Source organism: Coregonus lavaretus (assembly GCF_964263955.1).
Source record: "Coregonus lavaretus genome assembly, chromosome: 21".
NCBI lineage: Eukaryota > Metazoa > Chordata > Actinopteri > Salmoniformes > Salmonidae > Coregonus > Coregonus lavaretus.
The window spans coordinates 8,201,104-8,221,683 of record NC_140008.1 but is presented as its reverse complement, the minus strand read 5'-3'; the positions used below and the strand labels follow the sequence as shown (position 1 = coordinate 8,221,683).

Genomic DNA, 20,580 nt, shown 5'->3' with positions numbered 1-20,580 from the left:
GCCCTCTCTTGGCAGGTTTATTTGGGTGCCATATTCTTTCAATTTTTTAATAATGGATTTAATGGTGCTCCGTGGGATGTTCAAAGTTTCTGATATTTTTTATAACCCAACCCTGATCTGTACTTCTCCACAAATTTGTCCCTGACTTGTTTGGAGAGCTCCTTGGTCTTCATGGTGCCGCTTGCTTGGTGGTGCCCCTTGCTTGGTGGTGCCCCTTGCTTAGTGGTTTTGCAGACTCTGGGGCCTTTCAGAACAGATGTATATATACTGAGATCATATGCACGCACCACTTTTCCGTTATTTATTTTTTTTAGAATTTTTTTAAACAAGTTCTTTTTTTCATTTCACTTCATCAATTTGGACTATTTTGCGTATGTCCATTACATGAAGTCCAAATAAAAATCCAGTTAAATTACAGGTTGTAATGCAACAAAATAGGAAAAGCTCCAAGGGGGATGAATACATTTGCAAGGCACTGTACATGTAGCAGAGATACTGCCCATCTCTGTCTCCACATTATCTTCTGTAACATGTTGAAGGGAATGCCTGCTCTTGGACGCATACTCCACCCCAAAGCCACTCTCCAATTAGGGCCACATCCTAGTTAAGCAGTACACCTTGCTGCAGTCAGCTCTCTGTGCCCGTTGTGTCTCTGTGTGCAGATTTTAAGTGATTGCCCAGTGATTATGCTCTGAGGAGAGCTAGGCATTTTATTTTGCCTTTTGAATGCCTTTTGAAAAAAAATTGTGAAACATTTATTTTTAATAAAACTCCAGGACATTTTCCTGCTTAAACCGATCCTTTGCCTCCAGTGTCCTGGTCCTGAAAACCCCCGCAGACAGAGTATTCTACTACCAGGGATGGGATAAAATTACAAAATACAATTACAAAATACAAATACAAAATACCATCAAGATCAATGTATCAAAATAAACCACTAAATACTTGTATTTTGTAATGTATTTAATTAAATGTAATGTATTTAATTTTAAATATAAAATACATTTGCAAGTAACCGGTCCGAACACCAACAACATTCTCAGTAACGGTTATAAAACCTTTTTTCTTGCTATGACAGTGATAATGTATTTTGCTATCTACCTTGGTTAAGCAAGTCACTCTGGATAAGCTAAATGACTCACATGTAAATGTATATGAGAAAATGAACATACCAAATGAACTACAAAGCACACATTATAATTTGCCTTGTTTCGGGGCGGAGCTCATTAGAATAATACTCAGCATGCATTGCTTTTTATTTATTTATTACATTTACATTTTAATCATTTAGCAGGCGCTCTTATCCAGAGCGACTTTCAATTAGTGCATTCATCTTAAGACAGCTAGTTGAGTCAACAATATATTACAATCGTATCAAGTACATTCTCCCTCAACGAAGTATTTATCAATAAATATACATTTATATTTAGTTCATTTAGCAGATGCTTTTATCACACCATAGTTCTATCAGACTTCTGATACCAATGCAGGATGAAAGATGTGAACCGCTATAAAAATGGTATAGAAAAATATTTAGTGTTTTGAAAATACAAAATGCATTGGAGTGTAGTTCAGCTCAGTATGATTCAAATGACAAAATACTCAGAAGTATTTAAAATACGTATTTCAAATACATGTAACATAAATACTAACTATCTCTGTCTACTACCTAACACTCTGTCATACTTCCTTATCAAAGAAAACACAACCCCTCTACATACAGAGTACACAGTCAAGTAGTAAGCTACTCCCTGTCCTCTGGTGTAGAGTTCCATGAAACAGAAAGTCATCTTTGACACTGCCATTGCTTAACCTACGGGAGAGAGCACCAAAATGGCAGAGAATCAGGAACTGTTCTGTTGCTCCATCTGTCTGGATCTACTGAAGGATCCGGTGACTACTGCCTGTGGACACAGCTACTGTATGGGCTGTATTAAAGAAAGCTGGAATCAGGATCGTCTGAAAGGTTTCTGCAGCTGTCCACAGTGCAGACAGACCTGTACCCCAAGGCCTGTTCTGAAGAAACTGAAGAAGAAAGGACTCCAGGCTGCTCCCCCTCCTATTCTGTGCTATGCTGGACCTGGAGATGTGGCGTGTGATTTCTGCACTGGGACCAGAAAGCAGAAAGCCCTCACGTCCTGTCTGGCGTGTCTAGCCTCTTACTGTGAGACTCACCTCCAACCTCACTATGCATTTCCTGGTTTCAAGAAGCACAAGCTGGTCAAAGCCACCGCACAACTACAGGAGAAGATCTGCTCTCATCATGACAAACTGCTGGAGGTTTACTGTCGTACCGATCAGCAGTGTATCTGTTATCTGTGTACAGTGGATGAACATAAAGGCCATGATACAATGTCAGCTGCAGCAGAGAGGACTGAGAAACAGGTAAGACCAGAACTACTTGTTGGTGACTGTCTGATAAACAAAGAATTAAAGATACAGTAGGAACTAAGGCTGTTTGAATATGAGATCATTCAAATGATATCGATCCACGGCAGAACAAATATGAACACAAACCTTGAGTATATAGATATGTTTACCCAGATTCTCCAAATGTATCACCATTTTCTAAAGTCAAACACCATTATCATTCGTTATCAAACACCATCATCATTCGTTATCAAACACCAAATCAGCTCCCTGAGACACCAACCACATACCCGATGTGTTTACTAGATAGTTGACTAGTTGGCTAGCCTTCCGGTAAAAAATAATGACTTGCCTGTTAACTTTTCATTGCGTAGCCCGGTGCGCCCTCCTGTGGACTCTTTAAAAATGGTTATTCACCAACATATTCAGTGTTGTAACCAAATAATGTCTCATCGTTTGTTTTACAGATTCATCTTATGTTTTGAGAAAGTAGATAACAGTTGAATACTAAAATATGAGTATTAATAATTTACATCAAATAAAACTTTGATTTCAGTTATGTGCATTGACATAAACAATGAAAACACTGTTGGAGTTTGTGTTGCAGAGGTGCACTTGGAAAGTAAAGGAAGAAATACACAAGATGGGTTCAATAAATATATATATTATATTTTAGACATTTATTTTTTTGTACAAATAAATAATTTCATATGAACACAAACAAAACAAACAATTAAATCTCGACCTCCATCCCTATATTGTCACAAAAATCACAATAAAAATCCAGCTCCACCGCTACCTCATGCTCCCCGCAGCGAGCACAGCAGGTGTTGTCTTCTTTAAAAATAATAATAATAATAATAGAATATGATTAATATGGTTTTGCTAAATGTAGAAGTTCTTCAACAACAATAGTAATTGATACAACTGAGAGAGAGAAAAAAACAGATGATGAAGTACCTGAGAGTGGTGCCATGGGTGGCGTGACAAATGTGACCGGTGGAGCTTTTCTCTTCCTTTTCTGTGCTGCAGTTTGAGAAAAAGTAGTGTTAGACAGAGCATGTTTCATGAAAACCCTTTTCAACTTTTTTACATCAATGCCTCTGGAGGAAGCTGCAGAGGTTTTTGAGGAGGTGGAGATGACTTGAGGGCTGGTGCTATGTACTGTAGATATGTAAAGAGAGATTTTTTTTTTTTACATTGCTGTTTTATAAAACAGATAACAGTCATTTTTTTCGTAATTTAACATGTGTTTACCTGTGGAGGTGGCGGTATTCAAATTGCAGGGGGCAGGGACACCAGACAAGGGGACAAGGCTGCTATGGTGGTGTGACCAGGGGAGACGGAGGAGGCAGTTGGTCCAGAGGAGGCCATGTTGGTGGTGACAGACAGGGGGGGTGGTGTGCATCGTGGTGGTGATGGACAAAACCGCCGACGATGGCTTGGAGGAGCTGGTGTTTGTAATGGTGGGGTTGAGGGGCCGGCGATGGTGTGGCCGGGAGAGTAGGCACGTGGCCTTCTTCTGCAGCTGGGGACTCCGGCGGTTCCTACAGGTGTTGCACACTGGGAGACACTGGCAGTGGTGATGCAGCTGTCAGGAGTGGTTCCAGCAGGGGGTCCTGCAGAGGCGATGGTGTCAATGGTCTCATCCATGGCAGCCCTCTCCTGTGCCCTCTGTGTTCTGAGGGCTGCCCGACGCTCTTTCTCCTCTGCCTCTGCCCTCTCCTTCTCACCCCTCTCCTGCCACTGGCGCGTGTATTCCTCCCCGGTGAGGCATGTGGCGACCACAGGGAGTCTTCTGTATCGGTCCAGCCGATACTTCAGGACAGTAAGGATGTGCCCAAGGTCCTTCGCTATCAGCCCCCCCTCTATTAGTGTGTATACTATCCCAGTGTGTAGTGGCCACCGGGGAAACACTTGGGGTAGATGATAAACGGGGGGACGTCCTCCCCAGCTGCGTCGAAGCAGGCCAGCACTGTGATGTGCTCCTTGGTCCCCGGAGCCTGCTGGTACACGTGTTTTGCGCCCCGGGGAGCCAGCACTTTGTGCCTGCTCTGGTCGCTACGAAACCCAGACTCATCGCAGTTATAGATTTGTCTGGGTTTCTCCCTCAACCCACTCTCCTCCAATTGCTTCTCATAAGAAGTGAAGAAGGTGTCCATCATCAGACGTGTGGCACACTCAGCTCTCCCCATGTCAAGGGTGTCCGGCCTCCTCATGCTCAGGTTCTTGTGCCTCCTCCTGAACATTTCCCACCACCTCTTCCCCAGTGGTGGGATTGTTTCCCCTGGGTGCCGAAACCTACAATAGAATAGAATATATAATTGTCCATCCAGGATGAAAATGTTTGTTTTGGCATCACCATACACATCCACATTTACATCACACACATTGAGAACAGTCAGTCCACCAATCTACATACATAAATGCATAGAACACCAAATACCTGCATATTTTGTCGGCGTATTTCATCAGCCTCTGTCTGGTGAAGGGGAACCCATGGCTGGCGCAGTAGATACAGTACTGCACCAGATAATTTTCATCCTCTGGTGCAAGCAATGTGGGTGGTCCGCTGCGACAACCATGGGTCACCCGGCCGCTCAGCCTGTCCGCCAGGGTCTGCCGAGGTACACCATGCACCTTGGTAGATAAGAAAAGAAAACAGTTACTAGCAGATAAAATTCACATACACATGGTAATCTCCTAAAAACAAAAGATGCCTAACCTTGGCAGCCTGGCGGATAGCCATCCCTGCCCCGCAGTCCTCCATGGCATGGAACATGTCCACCTCACTCCACTGCTTCCTCTTGACTTTCTCCATGCTGTGGTGTTAATACATGTAGCTAAATAACTTGGCACAATATACACATTTTAGAAAGATAACTCAATCTGAATATGTATAAACATTTATTTCAAAGCTAAGGTATTGAAAGGTGATGAAAGTTTTCACAATGACTGAAAGTGTACCCACGTTTTTTGTTTGATGTTATCTGTAATGAAAATTAGTGTTCCAATTAGTTTAATATTGATGCATACATTGTAAAATTTGACTAAATACTGCCTCTATGTAGCTGTTGTAAGATGAAACATAGCCAACAGTGATGGGTGTCAGAAAATTAATGGTTCAAAGTTCCAAATACATTTTTGCAGATTGTGCAAAACGCCTCCGTCAGAGGACTCCAATTTTGATACGATAAAGCTTGACAACATTCAGCTGTTTTCGTGATATGTATTATCTAACGCTTACAATTTCTTTCCTTTTTGCTGTCTTAGCAGTTCTATCAACATTTAGCAACTAAGCTAGCAGCATTAGAAAATCCTTTAGCTATATTTCAGGGGTAAAAAGTTGGATAATAAATTATGTGTGGTCTGTCACGCAGTCAAATTTTACAATATGCTGCGTGTTCCACAAAATGTGTACATATATAACTTTTTTGAAAACGCTCAAAACCTAACTTAACTTACATAAATTGCACTGAAAATCGGTGGTCAGCTAGCTAGAAGGGTGTCGTTAGTCGCAAAACTTACCGTTATTTTCCAGTCAATTTAAATGTTGAGCTCGAGGTGATTTAGTCCTCCAACCGCTAGAGAGTGTCCGAAGTTAGGGGGTGTCCGATGTTGGGGGAAAATTAGCTATATAATTTCACACAGACACTTTCTCAACATTTGAATCCCTATCTTCTATTGGCCCTATGTCACATTACTATACTATTGATCTACTGGACAAATAAAGCTTGATAGCTCATTGAAGAGTGATTCTCCACAGAGGCAGCTTGGGATGAGTCAGCAGAAGGTCCAGCAGAGATTCCAGGAGAGAGAGAAGGAGCTGAAGGAGCTCAAACAGGCTGTGGAGTCTCTCAAGGTGAGTATTGTTGACCAGAGGAGACATACAATTTCACTTCTCTTCTCCAGTCAGAGAGAGAGAGAGGGAGAGGGGACTCTCTCCAATCCCACTGACCCCACTGTTGGGAACAGGCTGTCTGGACCCCTTTCAGAGAATAGACTGCTTAATGTAACTGACAGGATATGAATCCGGGTCTACCGCAGGAGAAACAATCATCTTGACCATTACACCAAGAGGACATTCCCTATTGGGCTTAGGGCCGACACTGATTTTGAAGTCGCAGGCGGGGCTACCTCATCACATAACCATGAGTAACCATGACTGACTCATGTCCCCTATATATTAACATTAGTGGCGACCCGTCATTCAGGGCTTTGAGCCCCACATTTTTAGCCACACATTTTTTTGGGGGGGAAGCTTGCCTGTTTTGCATGTTATTTTGCCATTTATACATGTCACATATCAGTTTGCAAACAATGTAAAAAAATTATATATCATTGAATTAATAAAGCTGCATACAAACATGGTCTCTTTTTTCTTTTCTTGAGTAAGGCATCTCCAAAATGCAGGTGTTTCAGCCTAGCTCAGTGCTTTCTGTGGTGGTGGGGCAGCCAGTGGAAAATACGGAGCGTTGCGCCGTGATTGGCTAAAATTCAAGCCCCTTGGGTGCTGCCATAGAGTTATATTAGAAGTTTACATCCAAGAAGTCTCAAGGTCATTGGCCACAGATAAAATGACGTCAAATCACGTTATATCTACAGTAGCTTTGATTGGACTGATCATGTCAACATTATACATTCAAAATCTTAGCTAGCAGTCATCATCATGAATCAAGTCGACAATCTACTGGCAAATCCTTTTTATTCCTTGTCATATGATGAGAAATAATGAAGAGAAATTATAGATAAACATACCGGTGCTCACCGGACATTAGGCATAAACATTACACAACAAGTTGGAAATCGCAAATTCAACAATGAGTGGTTTGGAAGGAATGAGTGGCTAACTGCAAAGCAATCACTAGCCTGCTATTCAGTGGAGTGGCTGTGTGGTCCCAAGTCTAGGATTAAGGGTCTCTTTTCCAAGTTTAAAATTATAAACATTCAACATTGGCCATGCTGTCAATGAAGCATGATTTGTGCCGCGGTCAAAACAACTGTTAACTCGGAACTGCGAAATCGGACTTTAGTGAGTTCAAGTCAACTGGGAACACGGGGAAAAAACAAGCTACGACTGGGAAAATACGTTTTGAACGGTCATCCAACTCGGAATTGTAAATCTGGAACTCGGGCCTCTTTCTAGAGCTACGACCTGAAGATCACTGATGTCATCATGATTCAACCTTGTTTTTTCTGAGTTCCCAGTTGTCTTGAAAGCACCATAAATCCAGAGAATGCCAGACTTTGATGACAAAATTTGATGACATAATTTGTCCACGAAGGACCGCCGCGCCACCTTCCTGTTCAAGTGAGCACAAAAAGGTGAGTCCAAAAATGTCTTGTATGCTGCTGCATAAATTTAATATGCCAGCGAGATATGTATACTGTAGCTAAGAAAGTAATAGTAAGTGTATGTTGTGTAGAAAGCTGTTAGTAGCCCATGTGCCTCACCCTAATAATTTGGTCTATTTTCACCTCTTAATTTCGCCTAATGTTCTGATTTGGTGGTGCACATGTAGCCTATAACCTGTTTTAGAGAAATGTAATCACTGAATATTGTAAGAACTTTCATTGTCTGGTTATATGCCCCCTTTATTTATCCTACGGTTCTGACTTGGTGTACAGGGAGAACACTGTAAGAACGACCCATGTTCTGAATTCTGTCGCTGTACATTTCAAAAGTGCTGAACAAATAGTTATATTGACTACGTCCGTCCTAGCTCGCTCATTATTACCTTAATCGAAATTACGGATTGCCTCTTATCCGCTTATCGTCCCCTTATGCCATAGTTTGTACATCTCAATTGTCAGTAGAAACCACATTTGTTTAAGCAAGTCAGCCATATCAGCTATGTTTTTTAAAAAGGCAGTAAATTATGCTGAATGAACTGTTTCGCTGCCAGTCAAGGCTCCGCTGATAGCCAGGTGTTGCAGTGATAAGGTGTTGGGACTGCTGTTGGGACTCTGCTGTTGGGACAGCTTTATGTAGGCCCTAACAGTTTGTTGGCATCGTTTGTCACTGTTATAGTGCTATTAATATATTGTTTAGTGTTGTGTTGTGTAGTGGCTTTGCTGACATGCATCCCACTTTTTTTATTTATTACCCCACCAAGATTTACATGCTAAAATCACCACTGATTAACATGGAGCTCTCTCTCTCTCTCTCTCTCTCTCTCTCTCTCTCTCTCTCTCTCTCTCTCTCTCTCTCTCTCTCTCTCTCTCTCTCTCTCTCTCTCTCTCTCTCTCTCTCTCTCTCTCTCTCTCTCTCTCTCTCTCTCTCTCTCTCTCTCTCGCTTGCTCTCTCTCAATTCAATTCAATGAAATGGGTTTTATTGGCATGGGAAACATATGTTCACATTGTCAAAGCAAGTGAAATAGATAATAAACAAAAGTGAAATTAACTATCAGAAATTAACAGTAAACGTTACACTCACAAAAGTTTCAAAGGAATAGAGACATTTCAAATGTTATAATTCAAGTGCAAACAGAGTGAGCCGTGCGCCAGACCGAGTTCTGGAGGTGAAATGGAAATGAATGAGGGCGGGTTAAGTGAGGTAGAAGGTGTGGTGAAGAGCTCAGAACCAGAGCCTGGCATCAATGGACATGATAAAGAATAATCTGGTGCAGTAGGAGTTACATTTTTGGAGTACCCGCAAAACACCAGTCTCAACGTCAACAGTGAAGAGGCGACTCCGGGATGCTGACCTTCTAGGCAGAGTTGCAAAGAAAAAGCCATATCTCAGACTGGCCAATAAAAATAAAAGATGGGCAAAAGAACACAGATACTGGACTTTTTCTTTGCAACTCTGCCTAGGTCAGCATCCGGGAGTCGCCTCTTCACTGTTGACGTTGAGACTGGTGTTTTGCGGGTACTATTTAATGAGGCTGCCAGTTGAGGACCTGTGAGGCGCCTGTTTCTCAAACTAGACATTCTTATGTATTTGTCCTCTTGCTCAGTTGTGTACCGGGGCCTCCCACTCCTCTTTCTATTCTGGTTAGAGCCAGTTTGCGCTGTTCTGTGAAGGGAGTAGTACACATCGTTGTACGAGATCTTCAGTTTCTTGTTAATTTCACGCATGGAATAGCCTTCATTTCTCTGAACAAGAATAGACTGATGAGTTTCAGAAGAAAGTTATTTGTTTCCGGCCATTTTGATTCTGTAATCGAACCCACAATTGCTGATGCTCCATACACTCAACTAGTCTCAAGAAGGCCAGTTTTATTGCGTCTTTAATCAGCACAACAGTTTTCAGCTGTGCTAGCATAATTGCAAAAGTGTTTTCTAATGATCAATTAGCCTTTTAAAATAATAAACTTGGATTAGCAAACACAATGTGCCATTGGAACACAGGACTGATGGTTGCTGATAATGGGCCTTTGTACGCATATGTAGATATTGCATAAAAAATCTGCAGTTTCCAGCTACAATAGCAATTTACAACATTAACAATGTCTACACTGTATTTCTATTTTAATGGGCAAAAAAATTCATTTTTTTCAAAAACAAGGACATTTCTAATTGACCTCAAACTTTTGAACGGTAGTGTATATACACACATATACATACAGTATTTGTTCCCCTGCTGATTTTGTCTGTTTGCCCACTGACAAAGAAATGATCAGTCTTTAATTTTAATGGTAGGTTTATTTGAACAGTGAGAGACAGAATAACAACAAAAAAATCCAGAAAAACACATGTCAAAAATGTTATAAATTGAATTGCATTTTAATGAGGGAAATAATTATTTGACCCCTCTGCAAAACATGACTTAGTACTTGGTGGCAAAACCGTTGTTGGCAATCACAGAGGTCAGACGTTTCTTGTAGTTGGCCACCGGGTTTGTACACATCTCAGGAGGGATTTTGTCCCACTCCTCTTTGCAGATCTTCTCCAAGTCATTAAGGTTTAGAGGCTGACGTTTGGCAACTCGAACCTTCAGCTCCCTCCAAAGATTTTCAATGGGATTAAGGTCTGGAGACTGGCTAGACCACTCCAGGACCTTAATGTGCTTCTTCTTGAACCACTCCTTTGTTGCCTTGGCCGTGTGTTTTGGGTCATTGTCATGCTGGAATACCCATCCACGACCCATTTTCAATGCCCTGGCTGAGGGAAGGAGGTTCTCACCCAAGATTTGACGGTACATGGCCCGTCCATCGTCCCTTTGATGCGGTGAAGTTGTCCTGTCCCCTTAGCAGAAAAACACCCCTAAAGCACAATGTTTCCGCCTCCATGTTTGACGGTGGGGATGGTGTTCTTGGGGTCATTGGCAGCATTCCTCCTCCTCCAAACACGGCGTGTTGAGTTGATGCCAAAGAGCTCCATTTTGGTCTCATCTGACCACAACACTTTCACCCAGTTCTCTTCTGAATCATTCAGATGTTCATTGGCAAACTTCAGACGGGCATCTATATGTGCTTTCTTGAGCAGGGGGACCTTGCGGGCGCTGCAGGATTTCAGTCCTTCATGGCGTAGTGTGTTACCAATTGTTTTCTTGGTGACTATGGTCCCAGCTGCCTTGAGATCATTGACAAGATCCTCCCGTGTAGTTCTGGGCTGATTCCTCACCGTTCTCATGATCAATGCAACTCCACGAGGTGAGATCTTGCATGGAGCCCCAGGCCGAGGGAGATTGACAGTTCTTTCGTGTTTCTTCCATTTGCGAATAATCTCACCAACTGTTGTCACCTTCTCACCAAGCTGCTTGGCGATGGTCTTGTAGCCCCTTCCAGCCTTGTGTAGGTCTACAATCTTGTCCCTGACATCCTTGGAGAGCTCTTTGGTCTTGGCCATGGTGGAGAGTTTGGAATCTGATTGATTGATTGCTTCTGTGGACAGGTGTCTTTTATACAGGTAACAAACTGAGATTAGGAACACTCCATTTAAGAGTGTGCTCCTAATCTCAGCTCGTTACCTGTATAAAAGACACCTGGGAGCCAGAAATCTTTCTGATTGAGAGGGGGTTAAATACTTATTTCCCTCATTAAAATGCAAATCAATTTATAACATTTTTGACATGCCTTTTTCTGGATTTTTTTGTTGTTATTCTGTCTCTCACTGTTCAAATAAACCTACCATTAAAATTATAGACTGATAATTTCTTTGTCAGTGGGCAAACGTACAAAATCAGCAGGGGATCAAATACTTTTGTCCCTCACTGTACATACATATATACATACATATAAATACAGATACATATATATACATATCCTTTTTTAAATATATTTTCCTTTATTACTTTCCAACCCCACCACCCCTCCCCTAATTGGAGTAAACTAGTGAACAACAACTCTTAGGCCTCTACTTCCAGCTTATACATACTATATACATTTTATGGACACAGTCAATTTTACAATAATTATATTTTGGTTGTTTTTACTCCTGAAGTTCCTCAACCTCTCCGATCATTTTCATGATGTCCTCTACCCTCAACCTCTCCGATCATTTTCATGATGTCCATCCGGTTTGCTTCTATATGCCATACCTTTCAAACTGTGCTCTTTCACAAAAGTTCTCAACCTATAACCTATTTACTTATTATGGACACAGTATGTTTTACATTAGTTATTTTGTTATTATTAGTTGTTATTAGTTATTAGTCCCAACCTTCAGCTCCATTCAACCCCTCCCATTTATCTATTAACATCATCCATATAGGATTTCTATTTGCCATATATTTTTCAACTGTACTGTGATGTTTCACAAAAGTTCTGAACCTTTCTATTCTCATTGTTTCTACAGATTGTAAATTGAAAATATACATTTTTGCTAAAAGTATTATTATATTATTGATCAATTGACTATGACTTTTCAGATCACCCAGTAATGCTATCTGTAAGGTTAGCTCCAGGTAAATATTGCAATCCTTCAGCCATTCTTGGACCTGTGACCAAAAACAAGCTACAAATGGACAGTACCAAAACAAATTATTTAATGACTCTGTCTCTTCGCAGCAAAATCTGCAGAGCTGGGAAGATTGTATCCCCCATATAAATAACATTCTATTGGTAGCAAGAATTTTTTATAATAATTTAAATATAAATATTCTAAGTTTTGAATCTGGCGTCGTTTTGCGTATCAGTTCATAAACCATTTGCCATGGAATTGGTACGTCAAAAATCTCTTCCCAACTATTTTGTAATCTATATGGGACGGCTGTCAATCCTTTGGTCCTTAAATGAAACTGGTAAACTTTTTTATTTATCACAATTTTCTTTAACCAATGATGGTCTTTAATGCAGGGCCGACAGACAAGTTCCTTACTTTTTCCCCCTTCCACTTTCCCCTTCCATTTTTGCGGTAATGCTGCAATTATTTGGTTGTAATTTTGGGTAGAGCAGACATTTCCATATGTTTTTGTTAGCTGCATGTGCGACATAACTCCACCAGTCATATCTATGATATCATTTACGAAGATTATACCTTTTTTAAACATTTTTTCAAAAAATAATGTTTTTTTTATCAATTAGTATATTTGAGTTTAACCACAATATTTGTTGCATTATTTGCTCTGTCGTTTCTGGAGGATTAAATTGAAATTGCAACCAACTTTCTATGGCTTGTGTTAGAAATAGTGATATTTGGGAGATTATCTCCTTTTCAAATAACTGAAAGTGAGAGGTTGTAATCTGAATAAAGGGAAAAAGGCCATTCTTGAACATTGGGTGAGACGATCTTACTAATTTGCTAGAGAACTAGTTCGGATTTAAGTATAACTTTTGTATGACTGAAGCTTTTAGTGATAGGTTTAATGCTTTAATATTTAATAATTTCTGTCCTCCGAATTCATATTCATTATATAAATAGGCCCATTTAATTTTGTCTGGCTTGCCGTTCCAAATAAAATGTAAAAACATTTTCTCATATAATTTAAAAAACTGTTCGCTAGGCGTAGGCAAGACCATAAGCAAATAGGTAAACTGGGATAATACTAAAGAGTTAATCAGGGTGATTTTTCCACAAATAGACAGGTATTTACCTTTCCATGGTAGCAAGATCTTATCTATTTCTGCTAACTTTCTATACAAATTTATTGGAGTGAGATCATTTATTTATTTTGGGATATGTGTTCCGAGTATATCCACATCACCATCACACCATTTTATTGGTAAATTACACGGTAATGTATTTTTTAGTGATCCAATACGTAATATAGTACATTTATCATAATTTGGTTGTAATCCAGAGAGGTTAGAAAATGTATCTAGATCTTTTATGAGGCTGTGGAGGGATTCAAGTTGTGGATTTAAAAGAAAACATGAATCATCAGCGAATAATGACACCTTTGGCTTTAAGCCCTGGATTTCTAATCCCTTGATATTATTGTTGGATCTGATTTTAATAGCTAACATTTCGATGGCCATAATACATAGATATGCCGATAGTGGACAACCTTGTTTTACTCCTCTTGACAGTTTAAAACTTTCTGAGAAATAGCCATTATTTACAGTTTTACACCTAGGGTTACTATACATGATTTTAACCCATTTTATAAGAGATTCTCCAAAATTGAAATGCTCCAAGCATTTATATATAAACTCCAGTCGTACTTTATCAAATGCCTTTTCAAATTCAGCTATGAATAGCAGGCCTGGGTTCCCAGATTTTTCATAGTGTTCTATTGTTTCCGGTACTTGCCTTATATTATCTCCAATGTATCTTCCATGTAAAAAACCTGTCTGATTAGAATGAATAATGTCCGACAATACCTTTTTAATTCTATGCGCTATACATTTTACTAGCATTTTTGCATCACAACACTGAAGTGTAAGGGGCCTCCAATTTTTTTAATGGACTGGATCTTTATATTTCCCACTTGTATCCTGTTTCAGTAATAATGAAGTCAGACCTGATAATCTACCATTTACTGGGGTACTGTTAGCGGTAAATGTGAAAGTTGACCAACTGAAGGAAAACATTCCCAGTGTTTGTGATGCTAGTCGTTTGGGGCGACGTAGACAGGGTGGCGTGAGTGGTGAAACAGAAGAGTCGTTGTCTATTTTTCTGAGTTTTGATGTTGAGTCTTTGCCCAACAAAGTGATGTTAGGATATATAAGTTATCCTGTACGAGCTTTTGTGCCGAATACATTACCTTATTACAGGTGTCAAGCTTATGGGCATGTGGCAGCAGTGTGTGAGAGGGAGGTTCCTAGGTGTGAGAAGTGTGCAGAAGGGCATGAGACAAATGAATGTGTAGCATTGGGGAAAGTAGTGGTATGTGTTAATTGTAGGGGTGCCTATGTTGCTGGGGATCAGAAATGTCCCATGTGAGAGAGGCAGGTTGAGGTTTCCAGGGTTAGAGTAGTGCAGAAGCTGTTATGCTGAGGCAGTGAAGAAAGTAGTGGAAGATGGGTCAAGGGTGAGGGATCCTGAGAGGAGTGGGGTGTGTCAGCTTCCTGCCTCCTGTTTGTCTCCAGGCCTCTAGAGGTCATCTGTGTTCCCCTCTGCCTTAGTTCTTCCTCGTGTGTCCTTATTAGCTTAATCCAGGTCACCTGTGCCTTGTTTCCCCTAGTGTATTTTAGCTGTGTGTTTTCCCCTTGTTCCTCACTTGGTTTTTGAGTCCTGGCTATGTGTCTCCTGCTTTGTCCCACCGTGTCTTTCCAAGTAAGCTTTTCCAAGTTATCTTTAGTTTGTTTTTCTCCCCTCGTGGAGTTATTTTGTTTTGCCTCCTGTTTTGTGACTCTACCTCTGTTAATATACCTCATTCTGAGAAGAACTTTTGTTGGACTATTTTTGAAGTGCAAATAACCTTTTTTTTACATTAAATCTACTTACCTGGAGTATTGCCTTGGGTGTTTCATTTGGGTCCAACTATACCTCCTCTGTGGCTAAGGGGTAGAACCCCCTACTCTCCACATCTGAGACCTGAGTTCTAGCCCAGCTTGTGACAGAAAAACCAAGTCTGTTGGCGGTGATCACTCGACATGAGGCATCTTTCCAGCGCCATGAAGCCGGTCTCAGCCGACAAGAAGAGCTGATGGCTAGTCATTCTCAACTCCTGGCCGAAATGATGAGTTCCCTCCGCCAGCTCTTTGAACGCCTCCCTGGTCCTCTCCCTTCCTCCAGGTCACCCCCCAGTGACGACAGGCCTTCTCCAGTGGCGGAGCCCCGACTACCACCTCCCAAGCCCTTTTCTGGGGATCCAAGCTCTTGCCAGGGTTTCCTCACCCAATGCTCCCTCACCTTCGAGCTCCAACCCTCAAGTTTTCCCACAGACCGTTCCAAGGTTGCCTACATCATTACCCTTCTTTCAGACAAGGCGCTCGCCTGGGCCTCTGCGGTGTGGCAGTCCCAGGAGGCCTGTTGTGACTCCTACGCTGCATTTGTAGAGGAGTTCAAGCGGGTGTTCGATCATCCTGTTAGTGGGCGGGAGGCTTCCAAGCGCCTACTGTCTCTCCGTCAGGGTCCCCGAAGCACGGCAGATTTTGCCATTGAATTCCGGACCATAGCAGCAAGGAGCGGATGGAATGATGAAGCGCTGAGGGTCTGTTTTCAGGGAGGGTTATCTGAGCCCCTTCAAGATGAGTTAGCCACCCGAGAACCAGCTGGAGATCTCGAGTCCCTCATAGCCTTGGCCATCCGCCTGGACAATCGTCTAAGAGAGCGGAGAACGGCTCGCCGCCAGGTGTCTCAGTCCCAGGTTCCTCTGAGCAGCTCTGTTTCTCCTGTTTGGACTCCGTCATTGAGAGCGTCCCCGGCTCCTGAACTGCTCCAGGATTCCCCGGAGAGCATGCAGTTAGGCCGTTCCAGGCTTTCTCCCAACGAAAGGGAACGTCGCATGAGGGAGCGTCGGTGCCTCTACTGCGGGGTTGCCGGCCACTTCCGCTCCACTTGCCCCGAGCTTTCGGGAAACGCCTGTCCCCGCCCAGCTACAGGAGGGCTGTGATGGGGAAAATTGGAGCTCCTCCTACTAACGCTGTCCTAGCTATTCCAGCCACTCTGTCCTGGGAGGGCCACCAGCATCGGGTCCAGGCTATGATCGATTCCGGTGTCGCAGGTGATTTCCTGGATGTAACCTTGGCTAAGGAACTTAAGATCCCTACCCAACTACTTCCTCAACCCCAGGCAGTTACAGCCTTAGATGGCAGACCTCTGGAACCAGGAAAGGTTACAGAGGCGACTCAGTCCCTGCGACTTACCATCTCTCAACACCAGCAGGAGGAGACCTTCTATCTCATTGACTCTCCCGAGTATCCTATTATCCTGGGTCACCCTTGGCTATGCAGACATAATCCCCAGATCGACTGGCCTACTGGCACCATTCTAAGCTGGGGTCCCACTTGCCAACTCACCTGCATGCTTCAGAGTCCCTCAGCCCCTAGTACCCAGTTTCAAGAGTCTGTTGACGTCTCCCGAGTCCCCAGTGTTTACCATCGGTTCAAGGCAGTGTTCAGCAAGGCCCGGGCTACCTCCTTACCGCCTCATCGCACGTATGACTGTGCCATTGATCTACTCCCTGGTTGCTGTCCTCCTAGAGGTCGGATTTTTTCCTTATCCTCCCCCGAGCATGCAGCTATGGACACCTACATTAAGGAGTCCTTGGCAGCCGGCCTCATCTGTGCCTCTACTTCCCCGGCTGGGGCGGGCTTCTTTTTTGTTGAAAAGAAAGACGGGGGTCTTAGGCCTTGTGTTGATTACCGGGGACTCAACAAGATCACGGTTCGGAATCGATACCCCCTTCCTCTCATGGCCACTGCTTTTGAGCTGCTTCAAGGGGCTTCCATTTTTACTAAACTGGATCTCCGCAATGCTTACCATCTCGTGCGGATCCGGCAAGGAGACGAATGGAAGACGGCGTTCAACACGCCCACGGGGCACTATGAATATCGGGTGATGCCGTTCGGGCTCACCAATGCCCCCGCAGTATTCCAAGCCCTGATTAATGATGTTCTCCGGGATATGCTTAATCTGTTCGTCTTCGTGTACCTGGACGATATCCTCATCTTCTCGAGGTCACTGAAGGAGCATGAGGGGCATGTTAGCAGGGTTCTCCAGAGGCTCCTTGACAATCACCTCTACGTTAAACCTGAGAAGTGTGAATTTCATGTTTCTCAGACTCAGTTTCTCGGGTTTATTGTCACTCCCGGGCACCTAGAGATGGATCCCAAGAAGGTCAAAGCGGTCCACTGCTGGCCCACACCTACCACGGTCAAGGAGGTTCAACGGTTCATTGGCTTTTCTAACTTCTATCGGAAGTTCATTAGGAATTTCAGCTCGGTGGTAGCCCCCTTGACGACGCTTACCAAGGGAGGAGGGACCAAGATTCACTGGGGTCCGGAAGCAGCAGGGGCCTTCGAGGATCTCAAGCGCCGCTTCACTTCTGCTCCGATTCTGGTGATCCCTGACCCAGAAAGACCTTTCGTGGTGGAGGTGGACGCCTCAGAGGTGGGGGTGGGAGCCGTCCTGTCACAGAGGGGTGAGGATGGGAGATTACACCCTTGTGCCTTCATGTCTCGCCGCCTGTCTGAGGCCGAGCGCAACTACCACGTGGGGGATCGTGAGTTGCTTGCGGTAAAACTGGCCTTGGAAGAGTGGCGCCATTGGCTTGAGGGGGCTCAGCATCCTTTCCAGGTTCTCACAGACCACAAGAACCTGGAATATCTCCAACAGGCTAAGCGGATGAACCCTCGGCAAGCACGATGGTCCCTTTTCTTTAATCGATTCCAGTTCCTCCTGTCTTACCGACCTGGCACCAAGAACGTCAAGCCGGATGCCCTGTCTCGAGCCTACTCTCCCGAGGTACAAGAGAAGCCCTTGGCATCGATTATTCCGAGGTCTAGGATCGTCGCACCTCTTCAGTGGGAACTAGAAAGAGGGGTACGAGAGGCCCTGGTCCATGAGCCCGATCCAGGCGGTGGTCCTGCCGGTCGCCTGTACGTTCCTCTCTCTGTTCGGGCCCGCGTCTTGCAGTGGGGTCATGAGTCGCCCTTGACATGCCATCCAGGCAGTGCTCGCACACTGGAATTCCTCCGACGGCGGTTTTGGTGGCCGTCCATCAAGAAGGACGTGCAGGTCTATGTTGAGGCCTGCCCTGTGTGCAACCAGGGAAAGTCGACACGCCAGCGACCCCAGGGACTGCTCCATCCCTTACCTGTTCCTCGAAGGCCATGGTCACACCTTTCTCTGGACTTTGTTACGGGACTTCCTCCATCCCAGGGCAACACCGTCATTCTAGTGGTGGTAGACCGGTTCTCTAAGGCTGCCCGGTTTATTCCCCTGCCCAAGCTGCCCTCGGCTAAGGAGACTGCTGAGCTCCTCATGAACCATGTCTTCCGGATATTTGGAGTTCCCCTGGACGTGGTCTCCGACCGAGGTCCCCAATTCTCGTCCCGGTTTTGGGGGGCCTTCTGCAGGCTTATTGGGGCCACAGCCAGCCTATCGTCGGGGTTCCATCCAGAGTCTAATGGCCAAACGGAACGGATTAATCAGGATCTGGAGACCACCCTGCGGTGTATGGCGGCCAGTAATCCCACGTCGTGGGCCACCTATATCATTTGGGCTGAATATGCCCACAACACCCTCCAGTCCTCAGCCACCAGATTGTCCCCCTTCGAATGCCAGTTCGGTTACACCCCTCCATTATTTCCAGAGGAAGAGGCGCAAGTTGGTGTTCCCTCGGCCCAGCGCTTTGTCCAACGCTGTAGGCGGACCTGGAAGAAGGCCAGGCGTACCCTCCTTCGGACCTCCCAGAGATACCAAAGTCAGGCCAATCGCCGCCGCCGGACGGCCATTAGTTTCCGAGCTGGTCAGAGAGTTTGGTTGGCCACTAAGAACCTGCCCCTCCGGGTCGAATCCAAGAAGCTTTCCCAGAGATACATCGGCCCTTTCCGCATTGCAAGAAAAGTTAACCCTGTTTCTTATCGTTTGGTTCTCCCTCGCTCCCTTAGAATTAACCCCACTTTCCATGTTTCACTACTTAAACCTGTCTTGTCTTCTCCCTTTGCCCCCCCACGCAGACCCCCGCCACCTCCCAGGATCATTGATGGCCAGCCTGCCTACACAGTCCGCCGGATACTGGACTCCCGGAGGGTCCAGAACTCTCTGCAGTATCTGGTGGACTGGGAGGGCTACGGGCCAGAGGAGCGCTCCTGGGTTCCAGCCAAGGACATCCTGGACCCAGGTTTGATCCGAGATTTTCGCACCCTGAGGCCAGGGTGTTCTGGAAGGAACGTCAGGAGTCGTTCCTAGAGGAGGGGGTCCTGTCAGCTTCCTGCCTCCTGTTTGTCTCCAGGCCTCTAGAGGTCATCTGTGTTCCCCTCTGCCTTAGTTCTTCCTCGTGTGTCCTTATTAGCTTAATCCAGGTCACCTGTGCCTTGTTTCCCCTAGTGTATTTTAGCTGTGTGTTTTCCCCTTGTTCCTCACTTGGTTTTTGAGTCCTGGCTATGTGTCTCCTGCTTTGTCCCACCGTGTCTTTCCAAGTAAGCTTTTCCAAGTTATCTTTAGTTTGTTTTTCTCCCCTCGTGGAGTTATTTTGTTTTGCCTCCTGTTTTGTGACTCTACCTCTGTTAATATACCTCATTCTGAGAAGAACTTTTGTTGGACTATTTTTGAAGTGCAAAGACCTTTTTTTTTACATTAAATCTACTTACCTGGAGTATTGCCTTGGGTGTTTCATTTGGGTCCAACTATACCTCCTCTGTGGCTAAGGGGTAGAACCCCTACTCTCCACATCTGAGACCTGAGTTCTAGCCCAGCTTGTGACAGGGTGAGTAGTAGATCTGTATCAGTACAGAGGGATAAGCCAACAAGTGATCTATGTTTCAGTAAGATAGGATGTTTAGCATTTATAGTGATGGTTATCAACTGTACTGCAGGGATGGAACGTACGTCGCAGAAAATAGAGGTTGTGGTGGCAGCTGCAGAGAGGTATTTGGTGTGTGAGACTTGACATCAGAAGAGTTACAGGGTGTGTTAAGTGGTGGTGTCCCATCCTTTCAGGCTGTTGGCCTGAAGTAGGACTAAATAGATTTAAATAGATACAAGTACAGTAGGGTAGTGTTTTATTTATTTAATTTGTTAGTGAGTGTAAGATGGTATTGGTTAATTTGCTTTCAAGCACAGTTATACTCCAGTCTGGCAGTAAGACAACATTTATTGGTTGTACAGTGCATTCAGAAAGTGTTCAGACCCCTTGACTTTTTCCACATTTTGTTACGTTACAGCCTTATTCTAAAGTTGATTCAATTGTTTTTTTTCTTCATCAATATACA

The 20,580-nt window shown here is 43.9% G+C and overlaps 2 protein-coding genes across 3 annotated transcripts in view; one reads left to right on the top strand and one right to left on the bottom strand.

Annotated features, from left to right (window-relative positions):
• The first annotated feature begins 1,719 nt into the window (after positions 1 to 1,719).
• LOC311149217 (tripartite motif-containing protein 16-like) overlaps positions 1,720 to 20,580 on the top strand; it is a 23,598-nt gene continuing 4,737 nt past the window's right edge. Inside the window, exons 1-2 of one of the 2 annotated variants that reach the window (XM_084186299.1) lie at positions 1,720 to 2,385; positions 6,137 to 6,232. In XM_084186299.1, the coding sequence (XP_084042425.1) occupies positions 1,834 to 2,385; positions 6,137 to 6,232 (648 nt within the window). In that variant the 5' untranslated portion in view covers positions 1,720 to 1,833. The remainder of the gene's footprint in view (positions 2,386 to 6,136; positions 6,233 to 20,580) is intronic. The other variant, XM_084186300.1, reaches the window with a different exon arrangement.
• LOC311149227 (uncharacterized protein) lies at positions 3,523 to 5,041 on the bottom strand. Its single transcript, XM_084186313.1, has 2 exons — positions 4,817 to 5,041; positions 3,523 to 4,671 (listed from the first exon to the last, which is right to left on the bottom strand). Exons 1-2 carry the CDS (start codon positions 4,840 to 4,842, stop codon positions 4,254 to 4,256), a joined length of 444 nt encoding a protein of 147 aa, XP_084042439.1. The 5' UTR covers positions 4,843 to 5,041; the 3' UTR covers positions 3,523 to 4,253.